Genomic DNA, 15,686 nt, shown 5'->3' with positions numbered 1-15,686 from the left:
GTCGGTCTCTGTGCAGTCATCCCTCCCTGCCCCGCTGTGTGTGTTTAAAGCCTGGATGCAACTGCTGTCGCACAGACTCTACTTGATCTGCCTGTTGGGCTGTTATTTACAGTTTATTTTTCTCTCTGCTGCACTGGTTAAAAGGACACTGTCAAGGTATTTTTTCATAATTTCTCAAATCATTTTCCTCACTGTTGATAATAACCCATCAAAGCTTGAAACAGGGATCTCTCTCCCTCCCAAAAACCCTCACCATCCGACATCCACACCGGTCTGTTGTTGTAGAGTCGAACCTGTGTGTTGGGCTGGTGCCATCTGAGTTTTCGTCATTGAAGGAGCATGTAAAGTGTCAGTTTTCTGTTTTGTTTTGTTTTTTTGGTGGGGACTGTGGGTGGGCTGAGGGGAATGTGTAAAGAACCATGCAGACCACTCCGCAAACAGGGGGAAGAAACACCACGTCAAATTTGGTCCCTCTAACCTTGACAGTGTCCCTTTAAATATGTCTCTACCACACACCCGGACCCCACTTACCGAGCCTGAGCGCCTCATACTTCTGCAGTGTGAACGTCCCTCTCACTGTCGCCCTAGCTGCGGAGATGACAGTTGGCCCTGGAAGCGCTTTAATCGGCACCTTTGCACCTGTGTCTTGGCCAGTTCTGCCCTGGCTGGAGGCATTATGGTCTAGTCCCTCTTGCTGTTCGAGCACCCTCCTGCTAGGCGTCCTAGGTCCACTCTCCACCCTCCAGGAAAAGCTCTTTGCACCTGTGATCAGTTAGTGACCGCTGGGTCTTTGGAAGCTTTGTAATCTGAGCTCTTACAACCCACAGGTAGATCCAGTCACTCTGGAAATCACCTTGTTCTCTTGTGAAATGAGCACTCACTTTAGAGCGTCTCGGGGTGCGCGGTGCAGCACCACCACAAGCATGCCCTTAGAAATAGCAAGGCCACTGAGCAGACTGTCACAGTGCATCGAGCCGCGCTGTCTGACCCTTAGGTAGGCGAGGAAGTTCCCGAGGAGAAAAAGCAAAGTGCCCGAGATGCTGATAAGAGTCTTTGCAGCAGTCTGGAGAACTCTCTCTGGCGTGGGAGTCTGATGATGAGCGAGGCAGATGTTTGTTCCACCAGTCCTGCCCCTCCCCCAAGTGTAAATGACACACACACCCCTCCCCCGATCTGTAAATCGTACCACCACCCAAAGCCCATTTCTCAGTGAGAGCCAGAAAATCCTCATAGAGACGTGTGTTCGCCCTAGGCTAAAGGGAGCTCTGATTTATAAGGCTTCTCTGCGCCCTTCCTGGTGCTCTTCTGGAGCCTGGAACTGTCCGTGTGGTTTTGGGGTCTGTCATACGTGCACCTACAGAGGAGAGTTGCGATGGATCTAAACCCTCCCCCCCTGGGTGCAGGCCGATGCCTTCTGCCCCAGGTGCCTGTGTGAGTTTCCCGGGAGGAGCCGAGAGAGCCATTCTCAGAATCAGTCTATGGCTTTGGGAAGGGTCTTGTCCACACTCCACACCTGGTGCCCTCGGATGGCAAAGGATCACTCTCTTGGTCTTCATGAGGGCTAGGACTTGCTTTCACATCCTGTTTTTCCTCTTTCCAACATTAGTTGGCTGTAAGGGGTCCAATTTTGAGTCCCATTTTCCAGTTGGTGCCCCGTTTATTATGGGGTCTGTTTCTCCCAACTCTTGCCATTGAAATCCACACTCAATCTCAGACCCCGAGGTTCTCCAGACAGGAGGAAGCCAAGGGAAGCCAGCATGGCGTGGGGTGGGGCCTTGAGGCTTGATTGGCTCGGCAGTCTGCCCTTCCATCCACCACCGAGAAGCCCCTGGCACCTCAGTGACTCCTGTCTCTAAGAGCTTTGTCCACCCTGCGCTCCTCGCTCCTCGCAGAAGAGATTGGAGGGTGCGCTTACTCCTAGGTGTGATTCTCACCCACCCCCACCCCCACCCCCGCCCCGGAGTCAAGTCATCTTTGAGGGCAGGCAGCTACCTCAACTTCTTACTTTCCGATCTTGCCCGTGAAGTTCTGGAAGCTTTTGTCTCTGGGACTTGTCCTGCGTGGTGGTGTCTGCATGCCGGCCCAGCTCAGTCAGTGCATGTGGCTCGCGTGCCCTGTGCTCCATGTGCCCCCAGTCCGTCCGCCCCAGTGCCGTCCTGTGGGTGGTGACACAGGTGGGCTCCCAGCTTGGAGGGAAAGACGGAGAAGGGGGGAAACTCAGCATTTCATACTTCATTCAGATGGGACTGACCACTTCATAGAGAAGAGTTATATCATTGTCCCCAAGCTTCCCCTTTGAGACCTTTTAAATAAGAGCACATTTGTGTTTCCTTGGGTGGCTGTGTTCAGTCTTACAAAAGGATCGACTGCTCTACTTGGATTTTCAGGTTCCTAAGGAGAAGGATGAAATGGTAGAGCAAGAGTTTAACCGATTGCTAGAAGCTACGTCTTACCTTAGTCATCAACTAGACTTCAATGTCCTCAATAATAAGCCTGTGTCCCTTGGCCAAGCATTGGAAGTTGTCATTCAGTAAGTACCCCCTGCTGCTTATTGTAAAGGGAATGCTGTGCAGAGATTTGCTCTTATGTTTCTTAGCAAGTCTTGTCCGAGCTAGTGCTCGCTCACTTTCCTGGGATAGAGTTGAACTCAAATGAAAAAAACCCAAACACCAAACCCTTCAGGTCATTACTGACCTAAGTCTTTTCCATTCAACAGTTTGTTGTGTTTGTGAGATAGGACTGTATGACACATAGCCTAAAAAATATTGTCCCCAGCCAACTTTCTTGTTCCTAAGTGTTGACAGTTTCACCAGACCTGGTGTCGAGGAGTGTCTGCAGGCACCAGGCTTGTGCCCCAGGCAGGCTGTGTGGCCAGGGCGTGTGTGTGTCTCTCCTAGGTTGCAGGAGAAACATGTCAAAGATGAGCAGATCGAACACTGGAAGAAGATTGTGAAGACCCAGGAGGAATTGAAAGAACTCCTTAATAAGGTGAAATTTCAATTTTCTTTATAGGTGAAGCCTTACTGAGAACAAAGAAATAACCTTTGATTTATACATTTTAAAAGCAATCCTGATTTATTGTCTCTCTGTGGAGGAGACAGCCTGCAGTTTAGGACTCATGGTTCTTAAGAAAGTACCGAGCAGCAGAAGGCACCATGTACCCCCACGGGTAAAAAATGTGACGCTATTGGTCGATCTTTGCTGGGAAATGGAGCTTTCCTTGGGTCAGGTTCCCTTGACTGGCCAGCTTCAAAACTGGCCAGTGCTCTCTGCCGAAGTCTTTGATTAGAGGGAAGTCTGCTAACTTGGGTCAAGTTCCACTGATCATAATAGTGAGGCTTGAAGTGGAACAACCCCAGTGGGGTCTTCTTTATGCAAAGTCTGGGTGCATCTGGTTACTCAGCCCATGTTTCCCAAAGCGGACAGCGCATACCGACCCCTCTGGAGTGTTCTAGAGAGGCTGCAGAAACAGATGCCTGCACTTTATCCTGGAGTTTAGCCTGTAGTACAAAAGTTTGTAATTGCCTTGGGGACACAGTAATTTTTTTTTGCCTGAAAAGCTTAATATGACGTAGGCTCTTTGCCTCAGTACATCACTGGGCTGGTCTCCACCTGCTGCCAACTGAAACCTCTGGCCTACTGCCATGCTTCAAAGTGTGCCTGAGGAGGAGTGGCCAGGACACTGCCCAATGACAGGAGGCCTGAGGGTCCCACCGTCTAAAGCGCTAGCCATCACCTGTGTCTGGTGTATACCACCTGTCAGAAAGGGAGAGAAAAAGAACATCAGGAAGGGTACCTGACACTTGTTTCTATGACGACTTGACCTGTTAGCCATTTTAAAAGACAGCCATCATCATCATCTGGTTCCCAAAGTAAGTTTAACTTAAATAGGTGGCAGTTTGTTTTTCCTAGACATGGAATTGTCCCCAATCAGCGTACTACTCCTTGCTCTCCCATCTGTTCGGGAAGAGAGCCCCCTTACTGCCAGCCACAGCGGGGTACCTGAAGGCCCTGCTGATGACGCAGGGAGCCAGACGCATCGAGGCTGGGCACCATGGTCTGGCTGTGGCTGTTCGCATTTGTGGGGAGAAGCCAGAGCCAAGTGCGGTGTCACTGGGGACCGATTACATCACCACCTAGAATGCACATTGGTATTTTTGTTCGTTCGTTCGTTTCCCCTCTAGATGGTCAATTTGAAAGAGAAAATTAAAGAACTCCATCAGCAGTACAAAGAAGCATCCGAAGTGAAGCCCCCCAGAGATATCACCGCCGAGTTCTTAGTGAAAAGCAAGCACAGGGACTTGACTGCTCTCTGCAAGGTGCGCTGCATAAGCGGGCCGGCCCCTCTGACTGGTCGTGCTGAGACACAGTGCAGGCCGGGCACTCCCGAGAGGAGAGCTGCTCCAGCCCGCCCGGGGCGGTGTGGGAGGGCAGCAGGGAGACAGGGCTCACCCCCAGCCTGTCTGTGCTTTCTCTGCCCTGCAGCTGACTTACTGCCCGCCCCGGCCTCTGCCACTCCGTGTATCCCTGATCGTGGGAAGCATGGACCAGTTATCGAGTATCCACTAGTTAATGTTACCTTGAATTCCTTAATCACCTCATCTGTACTTTAGTGTTGATAATACCTAACTAGCTGGGTAATTGTGAAACTTAAATTATGTGGCCAATGTTCTTGTCCCTATTCTATGGGAAATGCCCAGGAATTGGTAGATGCTATTTTTAAAAAATCTCTATTTCTCAGCACACTCATGTGTTTCTTCTCATTTGTCTTCCACCTTTGAACCCCCACTATACCACCTCATTCTAGGCTTATAGTTGTACCTTATGTCCAAGAACTCTGACCCACCTTTAAGTTATACCCCACCGCCGCCACTGGTCCACACAGACCATCAGACAAGTTGGGGGCTAGTTGGCCATCAAGATAACCCCTTTACTTCATTTTATCAGGAATATGATGAATTGGCTGAAACACAAGGAAAGCTAGAAGAAAAACTGCAAGAATTAGAAGCCAACCCCCCAAGGTAAGGAAAGGAGCAGCAGCATTGAGAAGTTTCTCTTACTTAGTTTCTGTCTAGTCACTCTGGGGAGGACAGCTACTAGAAAGTCCAGTGTGCTTTATTTGTATTGAATGGATGAATGTGTGTGTGCAAGGGGGCTTCAGCAGGTTGGAAAGATGGAATGGAATGATACTGCAGTGTCTCCACAAGCCTTCTGCAGCCCCTTGGATGTTTGGTGAATGAGCTTTAAATTGTTGGAGTGGAAACACCTGTGAACACGCGCACCCCTGTCCCCCTGTGTGTCCGAGTGTGTGGCTGCATGCAGAACGCCTGTCAGGGCTCTTGAAGAGACGTCCTTTCCCCACAGAGCTGGGACGTCAGTGACGTTGGAGTGGGTGAACCGTCACTTCTCGGCGTGGGATAGGGCTGTGCCCTTTGAGCTTTTCATAATTTGGGGGAGCAGGAGGGTTTTAATGCTTCCTGGATCTTTGAGGTGCGCCTCTGGGCTACTATTGGGTAGCAGGATCTTCCACGAGCACCTCCTTAGCTGTGGAGTCAGGGGGATGCTTCCCGCCCTAGCTTTAGACTGTTTTCTTCACAGTAGGAAACAAACCCCCCTACAGTGCAGAAGCTCTTGTAATGCCAGGTGATTGAAGGTTTTACCTGGAGGGAAATGTTGGGGTTGGTTTGTTTGTTTGTTTTCCCAGACAATGAGACCAAGTTGTACTTTGCTGTAGCTCTTGGGCTGGACAGTACTGTCAGCACCACAGAGAGCGGGAGCCAGGTTGCAGGCAGGTGGGGCCTGGTTGCTGAGGGAGCCACCCGGCGTCCTGGGTAACCTTGCTCTCCTCTGCTTTTCCTCTGCAGTGACGTATATCTATCCTCAAGAGACAGACAGATACTTGATTGGCATTTTGCAAATCTTGAATTTGCGAACGCCACACCTCTCTCCACCCTCTCCCTGAAACACTGGGATCAGGTAAAATTCCTCTAACTTTTCACTGTTTTTGAGCAGACTGAAGAAAAACTGCTTGCTTACATGTATGTGTCTTATCTAAACAGCTTTATTAAGTGATAATAGTGACCAAACAGTACCATTTGCCTGCTTTAAATGAGCAGTAGCGGTTTTGCCACACGGAGTGGCAAGCCTGCACTGCAGACAAGGATAGAGCCTCCCCACCACCGAGAAGCTCGCTCTGTTCCTGGGCCGCCCTCCGGGCTTAGTGAAAACTCTGATTTGCTGTCTCTCACTACGGTTTTTGGTTTCTCTAAAATGCCATGCTAATTGAATCATACATTATAAAAGCATCCCATGCCTAACCCTATATGTGTGACTTTTCTCACTTACCATGATGTTTTTAAGGTGAACATGAATTGTTTGGAAATGTATGTGTTGCCATGTGTACCAATAGTTGGTAGCTTTTTATTCTTTAGTAGTGTTTCACTGTATACATAGTATTTATCCACAAATATTGAATTGTTTCAAATTTTTTAGCTTCGGCTGTGAACACTTGTGTCTGCCCATTTGGTAATTATCTAGGAGCGAAACTGCTGGGGCATATGGAAAGTAGATGGCTAACTTTATAAGAAACCTCTTAAGGCATTTTCCAAATTGCATTCCTACCCACCTATGTATGGCGTTGCCTCACCAGCATTTGACATTGGGAATTTTTAGAATTTTATTATTTTAAATGGATTTCAGTTTGCATTTCTCTAATGACTGATTGGGTCATTCAGATATCTCCTCTGGTGAGCTGTCTGTTAAAATAGTTTTCCCATTTTTAAGTCTGGTTGTCTGGTTTCTTTCAACTCATTGTATTTGGGATATAAGTCCTTTCTTTGCTGGATTTGTTTTAATGTGGCCTGTGGTTTGCCTTTTCATCTTCTAAACCAAAACCAAATCAGACTCACTGCCATCAGGTAGACTGAGTCCTAGAGAGCCTGTACGAACGGCCCCATAAAGCTTCCCGGGAGCTGACAGCCTCAGCTTCTGCCCAAGGAGCTGCTGCTGGTGATTTCGAACTGCTGATCTTGTGGTTAGCAGCCCGATGTGTATTTCATCTTCTAAAGCACAGGTTCCCAAACTGACTTGGTCTACTTCCCCCTTTTCAGGAAAGAAATTACTCAGCGCTTCCCTGGAGATTAAAGATGTTTGTACCATAGCTCATCATCCAGGCAGGATAAAAGTGTTAAGATTTTTTGCAGTATGTTCCCCCCACACACACACCTACCTTTTGGGAAACATGATTCTAAACAGACTCTTAAAAAAGCAAATGCTCTTAATTTTTAGGAACTCAACTAATTTTTCTGTTATGGTTTCTGTTTTTGTGCCCTGAAAAAATCTTTATAACCCGTTTGCAAAGATTTTCTCCTGTGTTTTCTTTCAGCATTTGATGGACTTGGGTTTTATATTTAGATTTGTGGCCTATTTTGAGCCACTATTTTCATTTCATGAGTGGTAAGGGCAAGTCTCTTTTTTTTCCATATCAAATTTTCCTTGCACCAACATTTTTTTAAAATCTGGCTTGGCATCTGTCATAAAATCATTTACCATGTACACGTGGCTTCCTCATTGTCCGGTCACCTCTGTGTCCGGACAGATGCCAAATATCACACTGTCTTCATTAGTTACTTATAATAATAAGTCTGAAACTAGGCAGTGTAAGTTCCCAAACTTTGCTCTTTTCTGAAAATTGTTCTGGTTCTTCTATATTTTATTTCCAAAGAGCATGTTAATTTCCATTAAAAATGCCTCCTGAGATTTTGACCGGAAACACATTGAATTTAGAGATCCAGGAGGATGAATTGCTATCTTCACACATTGAGCCTTTCATTCCTTGAACGCAGTATATCTGTTCATTCCCTTACGTTTCCCTTCATCATCGTGGTGTGAAGGTTTTATAGTTTCAGTGTGCAAATCTTCTACACCCTTTGTTAAATTTGTTCTAAGTGTTTTGAGTGTAATTTACTCAGCGCTCATCGTGTGACGCACCCTGGGACTTCTTGAGTATTGAATGGACCTGTCTCTAACTCTGAGTCTTTGATTAAGCCATGACGATAGAAGTAAATAATTTTTTTGCTTGCATATTTTAATGTTATGGTACATTTTCTAGTAATTTTGACTACTTAATCTTGCGATGATATCCCTACGATGCTCTTTAATGTTTGAATTATAGTACACATCAAATTTATTAGGATAAACATCTTGCAGACTTCAGAGCTCCTTTGTGCTTTCTTATTAAATCTTAAATTGGATCCTCTCTGATTTAGCCTGTGAAGTTTCTGTGTGCATCCCTTTTTCGCAGTGTGAACTTCTGAATGTGGGTGATTGGAACAGATCTGATCTGAGTTTTCTTGCCAGTCTGGTATTTAATTTATTTGTGACACATTTTTCCCCAGGAATTTCATAAAATTAGATATGTTTGCTTTTACATTTCCTAGGTAGAAAAAAAAAAGCAGTGAAGTCAAAGATTTGTCTGTCTTTTGTAGGTCCAATTTTGACTTCCTCAGGGGTTCCAGGTCAGGGCTGGCTGCAGCGCTGTTCCCAGCTTCTCCCCTAGTTCAGTGTTCCCAGAGTGGGCGATGCCACCCTGCAGAGTGCGCGGAACGATCCTGCGGGAGAAGCGGGGGCTGCAAAAGCAGACACCGATACTTTATCCTGGATGATGGGCTAGAGTTAAACAAGTTTTTCATTGCCAGGGGATGCTGAATAGTTTTTGTCTGGAAAGGGGGCTGTAGGCCAATTGACTTGGGAGCCAATGCACTGGGTGAACCCACTGTGGTGGTGTGTCTCCCTGGCCTTTAAAGCCCGTCAGCGCTTGGGAGGAATGAAAACTGATTATGCTCCTTGGCAGTTACCGTCTTAATCAGACCAGTGAGCCTGGCTTACCGCCACAATCGGGATGTCAGGACACACAGCCTAAGTCAAATAGCTGCCCTGGTTCCCACTGCCTGGACAGCCTTCCGGACAGAACATTTAGGCATTTTCTTCTTTTCCTCTTCAGTTTCCTTGGGCAGCCGAATGCAGTGCTGAGTGGTGGGTCTTTAACCTGCACTGTAATGGATTGACTATTCCTAGAAGTTGTTGACATGCACGACTGGACACATGCCTTTTGCCCTTCTCTCTAGGACGACGACTTCGAGTTCACTGGCAGCCACCTGACAGTGCGGAATGGCTACTCCTGTGTGCCTGTGGCGTTAGCGGAAGGCCTGGACATTAAGTTGAACACAGCAGTTCGGCAGGTTCGCTACACTGCTTCAGGTACACGGCTCCCTTTCCCTGAGCTGGGCCACTCCCTGTTCTTGTTTTGTGCTGGACCTACAGCAAGAACACTGGCCCCATTTCCTGATAGGATATTTTACAAACCATGCTCCTGAGTAAAGTGTTTGCATTACTAGAACAATTGGGCCTGTAGTGCCTTTGGTGGTTTTAAACCCCTTTTTAGAAATCAAGAAACTGACACAAGCTTGAGATTTGCCATTTGGGCCTGAATTAATTTGCTGTTATTAACGGCGAATTGTAGCAACAACAAGGGCGTTTGTATCTAATTTGGCAAAATGTATTCCTGAATAGACTGGTGGGGTTTGGGGTCCTTGGATTCAAGTTCCCTCCCATTCCATACATCTCCCGTGTCTCGGACTTTTGAGTCCATCTGGCTTTCCTGCCCTGGCGGCTGTGGCTGCTCCCTCACTTACGTGGGGGCCCTGCCCTGGGCCAGTGAAGCTGTCGCTCAGAGCTTGTTGCTGACTGCAGGGTTTGCTAGTCAAGAGGCCGAAACTCTTTTGTCCACTCCTCCGCCCTCGGAACTGGTGGTCTAGCTTCTGGACCGATGACCGACCTTCATGGAAGGCCCTTGTGTGGCTGCCAAGCCAGACCGTGGGGCACTGAGTGCCCCTGGTGCTAACGGGGCGCATCCCTGAAACGGCCTCCCAGTTTCTTTTCTCTGCAATGCCACTGAGACTGCGGTGCGGGAAGCGTGCTGTGTGCTGGGCAGGCCCACTCTGGCTGTCTTTCCTTAGAGGGGTGGGTGTGTACTGAACTCCCATGCTTCTCTGGAGCTGTTCATATATTTTAAAGTTAGATAAATAATCTATATTCGGGGAAGAAAAGAATCAGGCACACAAAAAAGTGAAATATATTTGAGTTCTCTTTCCCTGCTCACTTCCAGCCCATCCACATTGTGACAAGCTCAGCATCCAGGTGCAGGCTCGAGAGCTAAGTGATTCCGGCTGCCTGCTCCAAGTTCCTGGCCCTCTCCAAGAAGCAGCTCGGGGTTCCTGGCACAGTGGGGTGGTGGCTAGCTGTCCTAGGAAACACATTTCACTTGGGTTGTATGTCACATTGCTAAGTGGTGGCTCCTTTCATTGTCCAAAAGCTCACCGCTGTGCCAGGAAGGGACCAGTAACAGAGGTGACCTTTAGAGGTCCAGTCCTGTCCCCACTGATCGTGTGGACTCTGACTGGTGGCCCTGTGGCAATGTGCCCCTGCAGAGACCCCATGCACTAGCACTCAGTCTGCCCTCTTTACCCCCAGGCTGTGAAGTCATCGCTGTGAACACCCGCTCCACGAGCCAGACCTTCATTTATAAGTGCGATGCCGTGCTCTGCACCCTTCCCCTGGGGGTGCTGAAGCAGCAGCCTCCAGCTGTTCAGTTTGTGCCCCCCCTTCCTGAGTGGAAAACATCTGCAGTCCAGAGGATGGGATTTGGCAACCTTAACAAGGTAAGCAGCTGAGTGTATCCGTGGGACAACCCCACTTGGGGGCGGGGCAGGCCGGGGCTGGTTCTGTGTCACCACCGCCTGTGAGATGGAGGCCGAGGCCTGCCAGTTCACCCCCTTTGGGTTGAATTCCACCTCAGCCTTGTGGGTCACTTGGCAAACCCACGCTTCCAAACCTCACCTCTCCTTCACTCGCTGCCACGGAGTCACTGCTGATGCATAGCGACCCCCTGTGGCTTCCAAGACTAATTATTAATGGGAGTAGAAAGCCCAGTCTTTGTCCTGCTGGTGGTTTCAAACTTCCAGCCATACGGATCTCAGCCCAACGAGTAACCACTTCACCCCCAGGGCTCCTCGGGCCTACAAAAAGGACTCCTAAACGTGGTGTCACATGGGACCGTTTGTCATCAGGGTTTCTGGGCTTAGATGGAAAGTAGATTAGAGGGGACCTTGAGGTTTCAGGCAGAAGAAAGTCCTTCCTGAGGCACAGCTCTGCTTCGCCACAATGTCGGAATCCCCCACCAACTCACGTGCCCTCCCTCCTGATAGGTGGTCCTGTGCTTTGACCGAGTTTTCTGGGACCCAAGTGTCAACCTGTTTGGGCATGTTGGCAGTACAACTGCCAGCCGGGGGGAGCTCTTCCTATTCTGGAACCTCTATAAAGGTAACTGTTCCTTTGTTGTATTCTTTCTCACAGCTCAGGAAGAGCCTGAGCAGTCTCCAATGTACACACCTTGCTTCTTTCCATTGACCCAACAAGGAGGGCTGCAAGTGCCTGTCAGGAGTGCCACCCAGTGGGGACTGCCTGGAGAGGCCGGCGGCCCGTCTAGTGGAGTGGGGTGTGGGGAGCTCAGGTCCCTCAGACTCTATCTAGCCTTACCTGTTCCTGGCACCTCTGTCTCATCTTGATCCCAGAATGCATTGTGCTGCCTGTTCTTAAGGGCCTCCGCATGGACAATGGCCGGGGCCTGGACTGTTACCCACCACTCCACCTTCCTTTCCCCAGCCTGGTCGACTCTTCCTCAGCCTTCAGGGCTTGATCTTTTCCAAACAGACCTCCTAGAGCCTGCTACCGCCATGTCTCAGCTGTAATGTCAGTGCTTATGTTCTCCGAGTGGCTGATGCCTTTCTGCACAGCTGTCAGTACTGCTGCTAATTACCTGGCTGTGTGATTCAAAACCTGCTGGTTGAATAGAGTGTATACCCTAGCTTATGGTCCTAATCTCCCCAACATCGATCCTGTTGAATATTCATGGAATGTGTGAGAAGACTCGTGATGGAGGAAGGACCTGGGGTGATGCCGTCGGGTATTTCAAGAAAAGCTTGGGATTGTGCTTCTTGGATCTAGGTCCTTTGCAGTTGGGGGCAGTGACAGGCCTGTGAGGCAACTCCCTGCTGGCTGCCAGCTGCTCCTGAGGGGTAGCATAGAGCTGCATGGTCAGAGGCTGCCTGTTCGATTTCAACGAACCAAGGGTGGTGTGGACCTTAGGGAAGCTGAGGAGTCTGTAGGAAAACCTGGAATTGTCGCTTCCGCTTCCCTAGCTCCAATACTGCTGGCCTTGGTGGCAGGAGAGGCTGCTGGCATCATGGAAAACATCAGCGATGATGTGATTGTTGGCCGATGCCTGGCCATTCTCAAGGGGATTTTTGGCAGCAGCGCAGTGCCCCAGGTAAGTGTTGTGTGTGGGTGACTTGGACCTGGAGCTTGGCTAACTCCACCTTGGTATCATTTACAGCATAGGTGCTTGGTTATGATAGGTTCTGCCAGAACTGGGTATATACGAATAGTAAGGGGTGGTGGGAGTGTAGAAAAGCCCCCAGTATGTGAGGATATGAAGCCTACGTTGCCACCTGCCTGTCTCCCCTGTATCCTGCTCCTCTGCCCTGTGACTCAGTAGCCAAGCTCTGATGACTGGCCTAGGAAGCCTGATCCATGTACTGTGTTTACTGAGCCCCTCATGATAATCCTAAGTCCCGTGAAGAGCTCTGGCGTCACCGGCAGGGCAGCAACATGGAGGTGGCCTTGCCTGCGGAGGCCCTTTTGTGCCTGCATGTGAGAACTGCAGCTGACCTCCAGGCTGGTGCTCCTGGTGCACTTGTCCTCTGACCACCGGCGCTTTGCCTCCCTTCAGAGCCAGGTTTGTCCTTGGTCTCGAAGAATGATTTAGCTCATGCTTTTTCCACAGCCCAAGGAGACAGTGGTGTCTCGCTGGCGTGCTGATCCTTGGGCCCGAGGCTCCTATTCTTATGTTGCTGCAGGATCATCTGGAAATGATTATGATTTAATGGCTCAGCCAATCACTCCCGGCCCCTCAATTCCAGGCGCCCCACAGGTGAGAAACTTGGACAGCACACCTGGGCTTCCTGAGAAGAGGCTCATCTCTCAGGAGAAAAGTGGTGCCAGTGGTTTTTAGAATCTAGTCTATCACTGGACTCTCCGACGATCAAAAGAAGAGGGGGAGAGGAAGAGTCATTCCACTTGCCGGAGAATTCATGTTGACTCCCAAGACCAAGATTGGTCCTTGTACCCTCACTAGAGGCTTCCCAGGCGTGTCCTGAGAAAAAAAAAGTGCTCAAGACGAGGCTGGGGTCCTGCTCCAGAGAGCAGCAAGGCTTCCTGGTAGCCCAGCCCAGGGTGGGGACTGCCCCGGGCATCCTAGTGGGAGGCAAGGGCCCTTAGGAAGAGCAGAGCTGGTGTCCCGGAAGGGAATGTGGGAGCTCTAGTGCTGAGTCTCCCCCAAGGGAAACTACTGGCTCCAGCCAAGTGGAGCTGAGGGGGAGGTGGTTTGGTCGCTCCATATCTGCTTGTCAGAACTTAGGAAGCTGCTTCCTGGGGAGGGAGATAGGGAGATGCAAGAAACCGTTTTGGGAAGTTCACTGGCTAGTAACAGGTGGGGTGGAGGGGGGGGGGGCCGAGTGGGGGTAGGGGTTAGTCTGTTCAAACACAGGTGTAACTGCAGAACCCACTGATTGTCTCTCCCCTCTGAACTAGCCAATTCCACGACTCTTCTTCGCCGGAGAACATACAATCCGTAACTATCCAGCCACAGTCCATGGTGCTCTGCTGAGTGGGCTGCGAGAAGCAGGAAGGATTGCGGACCAGTTTTTGGGAGCCATGTACACCTTGCCTCGCCAGGCCACGCCCAGCGTCCCCGCACAGCAATCCCCGAGCATGTGAGGCTGCAGGGCTCTGCTAGCAATGCTAGAGTCACTGAGAACCTGGCCAGGGTTCGTGGTCAGCACCGGCTTGCGCCAGCGGCCAGAAGAGGAGCCTCCTTTAAATGACTTGGAGCAGAGAGAATGCACCTCTTTGTCTGGGACTCCATGCTTTGCGTAAGGATGGAGGTGGCAAGCACTGTGGAATAACAGCTTAGTCTTTTAGTGTATTTTTTTTAATATTTTGGGAATAAAACTTCATATAAAATGCATCCTATGTTTTTTTGTTTCTCCTTTGGGTTGGAGTTATAGACACAGGTATTACTCCAGTAGAAACGCCAGTGTAGCCCTGTAGTGACAGCAATGTATGCATTGGTCTCCACTGGGAATATGTGGCCGTGTGCCAAGAGTATGAAGCCGCTTGTTGGTCAAGCCTGTGGATATAAGGAAACTCTGGGTCTCTGGTAGACGTATTGGTAGACATATTCCCCACATTCCATCCACACGTAGGTATTAACTTTGTTGAAGATAATGGGGTACAAGGATTGGACTTAAGATGTCATTTAGCTGATATATAGATGTTACTGCTGTAAAAGGTACCACAGGCTTAGCGTCTTAAAACAGAACTTGATTCTCTTCACAATTCTGGGCCAGAAGTCTAAGCAGTCCCTAGGGTTGGGTTCCCTCTGGAGGCAGTGGGACAAATCCATGTTACTTCACCTCCACTTCTCCATGGTACTGGTATTGCTTGGCTGTGGCCCTTTCCTCCATCTTTAAAACATGTTTCTTAGTCTCTGTCATCACACTGCCGTCTCTTCCTGTGTCAGGTTCCTGTCTCCCATTTTATAAGGACACAAGGTTACATTTGGGCCCCTGTTTACCTTTTCTCACCCCAGGATGGCACTGCACCCTACCACACCTGTACTCCCAGGCCCTGAGGTCCCGAGGCAGCAGTGGCCTAGTAACAAACCTGGTGCTCTTGAACTGAACGTGCTATTATGTTCTGTGAATGCCAACATTCTTAGGCTCAGGCAAGAGAACCTGTAGCTTTTGTAGGAGAGCCCTGGCTGTGTGATGCAGTTGGCTTTCCTGGTACTCTGATCTTAAGTACTGAGTAGCCTGAGAATAAAAGGTTACCAGTAGTTCAGGCTTGCAGCTGTTAGGACAGGACACCTCTGACCCACCTCCACTGAGGAACTGCTGGTCCTTGTGCCCATAACCACTCGAGCACAGAACCCATGATGGTGTGGAATCAAGGTCAGGCACTATTTACCGCTTTTAAACTTTTGATTCCCAAACCATCTGTGTACTCCCATTCCAGGTGTTTTTGCAAAGACACAGGGACTGGCTGGGTGAACAGCTCATGATCTCAGAGGGGTCTCTGGTCTCCGTGCTTTAGAAGGATGTACCAGCATGGTTTTTCACTGTCTGAGCAAGGGACTCACTTGTCAGTCTCTTCCACTCTTCAAACCTCAACATAAAGGAAGCAGAATTTAGGTCCTGCTGTGTGTCGCGCCTGGGCTTCCCCCCTTCACCCTCTCAAAGTCAGTTCTAGGGCTCCTCAGAGCGTCACAGAACTCCTCCTAGGCACTTGTAAGTCTGTGACTGCTTTCTGTACATCAGATGAGCAAGGTTGTTAAAGGGAAAGGAACTTAAAACAGCTGGAAGGTCTCCTTGTGCATGGTTTGGCCACTTTGGAGAAAGGGGGCTATGGGTTGGTTATAAAGGTCTCCACTCATCTTGATAGGTCAGCTGATGAGGAAGGTCCTCAACAAGATAGTCCCTGGGGGGCTGCAGCAGTGACTTGGGCAGATT

The 15,686-nt window shown here is 49.4% G+C and overlaps 1 protein-coding gene across 4 annotated transcripts in view; it reads left to right on the top strand.

The window, feature by feature from the left end:
- KDM1A (lysine demethylase 1A) overlaps positions 1–14,143 on the top strand; it is a 48,960-nt gene extending 34,817 nt beyond the window's left edge. For 3 of the 4 annotated variants that reach the window (XM_045298746.1, XM_030888026.2, XM_045298743.1), the window contains 12 exons: positions 145–156; positions 2,388–2,530; positions 2,898–2,988; positions 4,185–4,319; positions 4,948–5,021; positions 5,865–5,976; positions 9,126–9,258; positions 10,531–10,718; positions 11,265–11,379; positions 12,258–12,385; positions 12,902–13,048; positions 13,708–14,143. In XM_045298746.1, coding sequence (XP_045154681.1) covers positions 145–156; positions 2,388–2,530; positions 2,898–2,988; positions 4,185–4,319; positions 4,948–5,021; positions 5,865–5,976; positions 9,126–9,258; positions 10,531–10,718; positions 11,265–11,379; positions 12,258–12,385; positions 12,902–13,048; positions 13,708–13,893 — 1,464 coding nt within the window. In that variant the 3' untranslated portion in view covers positions 13,894–14,143. The remainder of the gene's footprint in view (positions 1–144; positions 157–2,387; positions 2,531–2,897; positions 2,989–4,184; positions 4,320–4,947; positions 5,022–5,864; positions 5,977–9,125; positions 9,259–10,530; positions 10,719–11,264; positions 11,380–12,257; positions 12,386–12,901; positions 13,049–13,707) is intronic. The other variant, XM_045298745.1, reaches the window with a different exon arrangement.
- Positions 14,144–15,686: the final 1,543 nt, after the last annotated feature.

The sequence above is a fragment of the Echinops telfairi genome, unplaced genomic scaffold (genome assembly GCF_000313985.2).
Source record: "Echinops telfairi isolate 266 unplaced genomic scaffold, ASM31398v2 ScPeMD7_7457;HRSCAF=8495, whole genome shotgun sequence".
NCBI classification, from domain to species: domain Eukaryota; kingdom Metazoa; phylum Chordata; class Mammalia; order Afrosoricida; family Tenrecidae; genus Echinops; species Echinops telfairi.
This window is presented reverse-complemented; position numbering and strand designations above follow the sequence as displayed.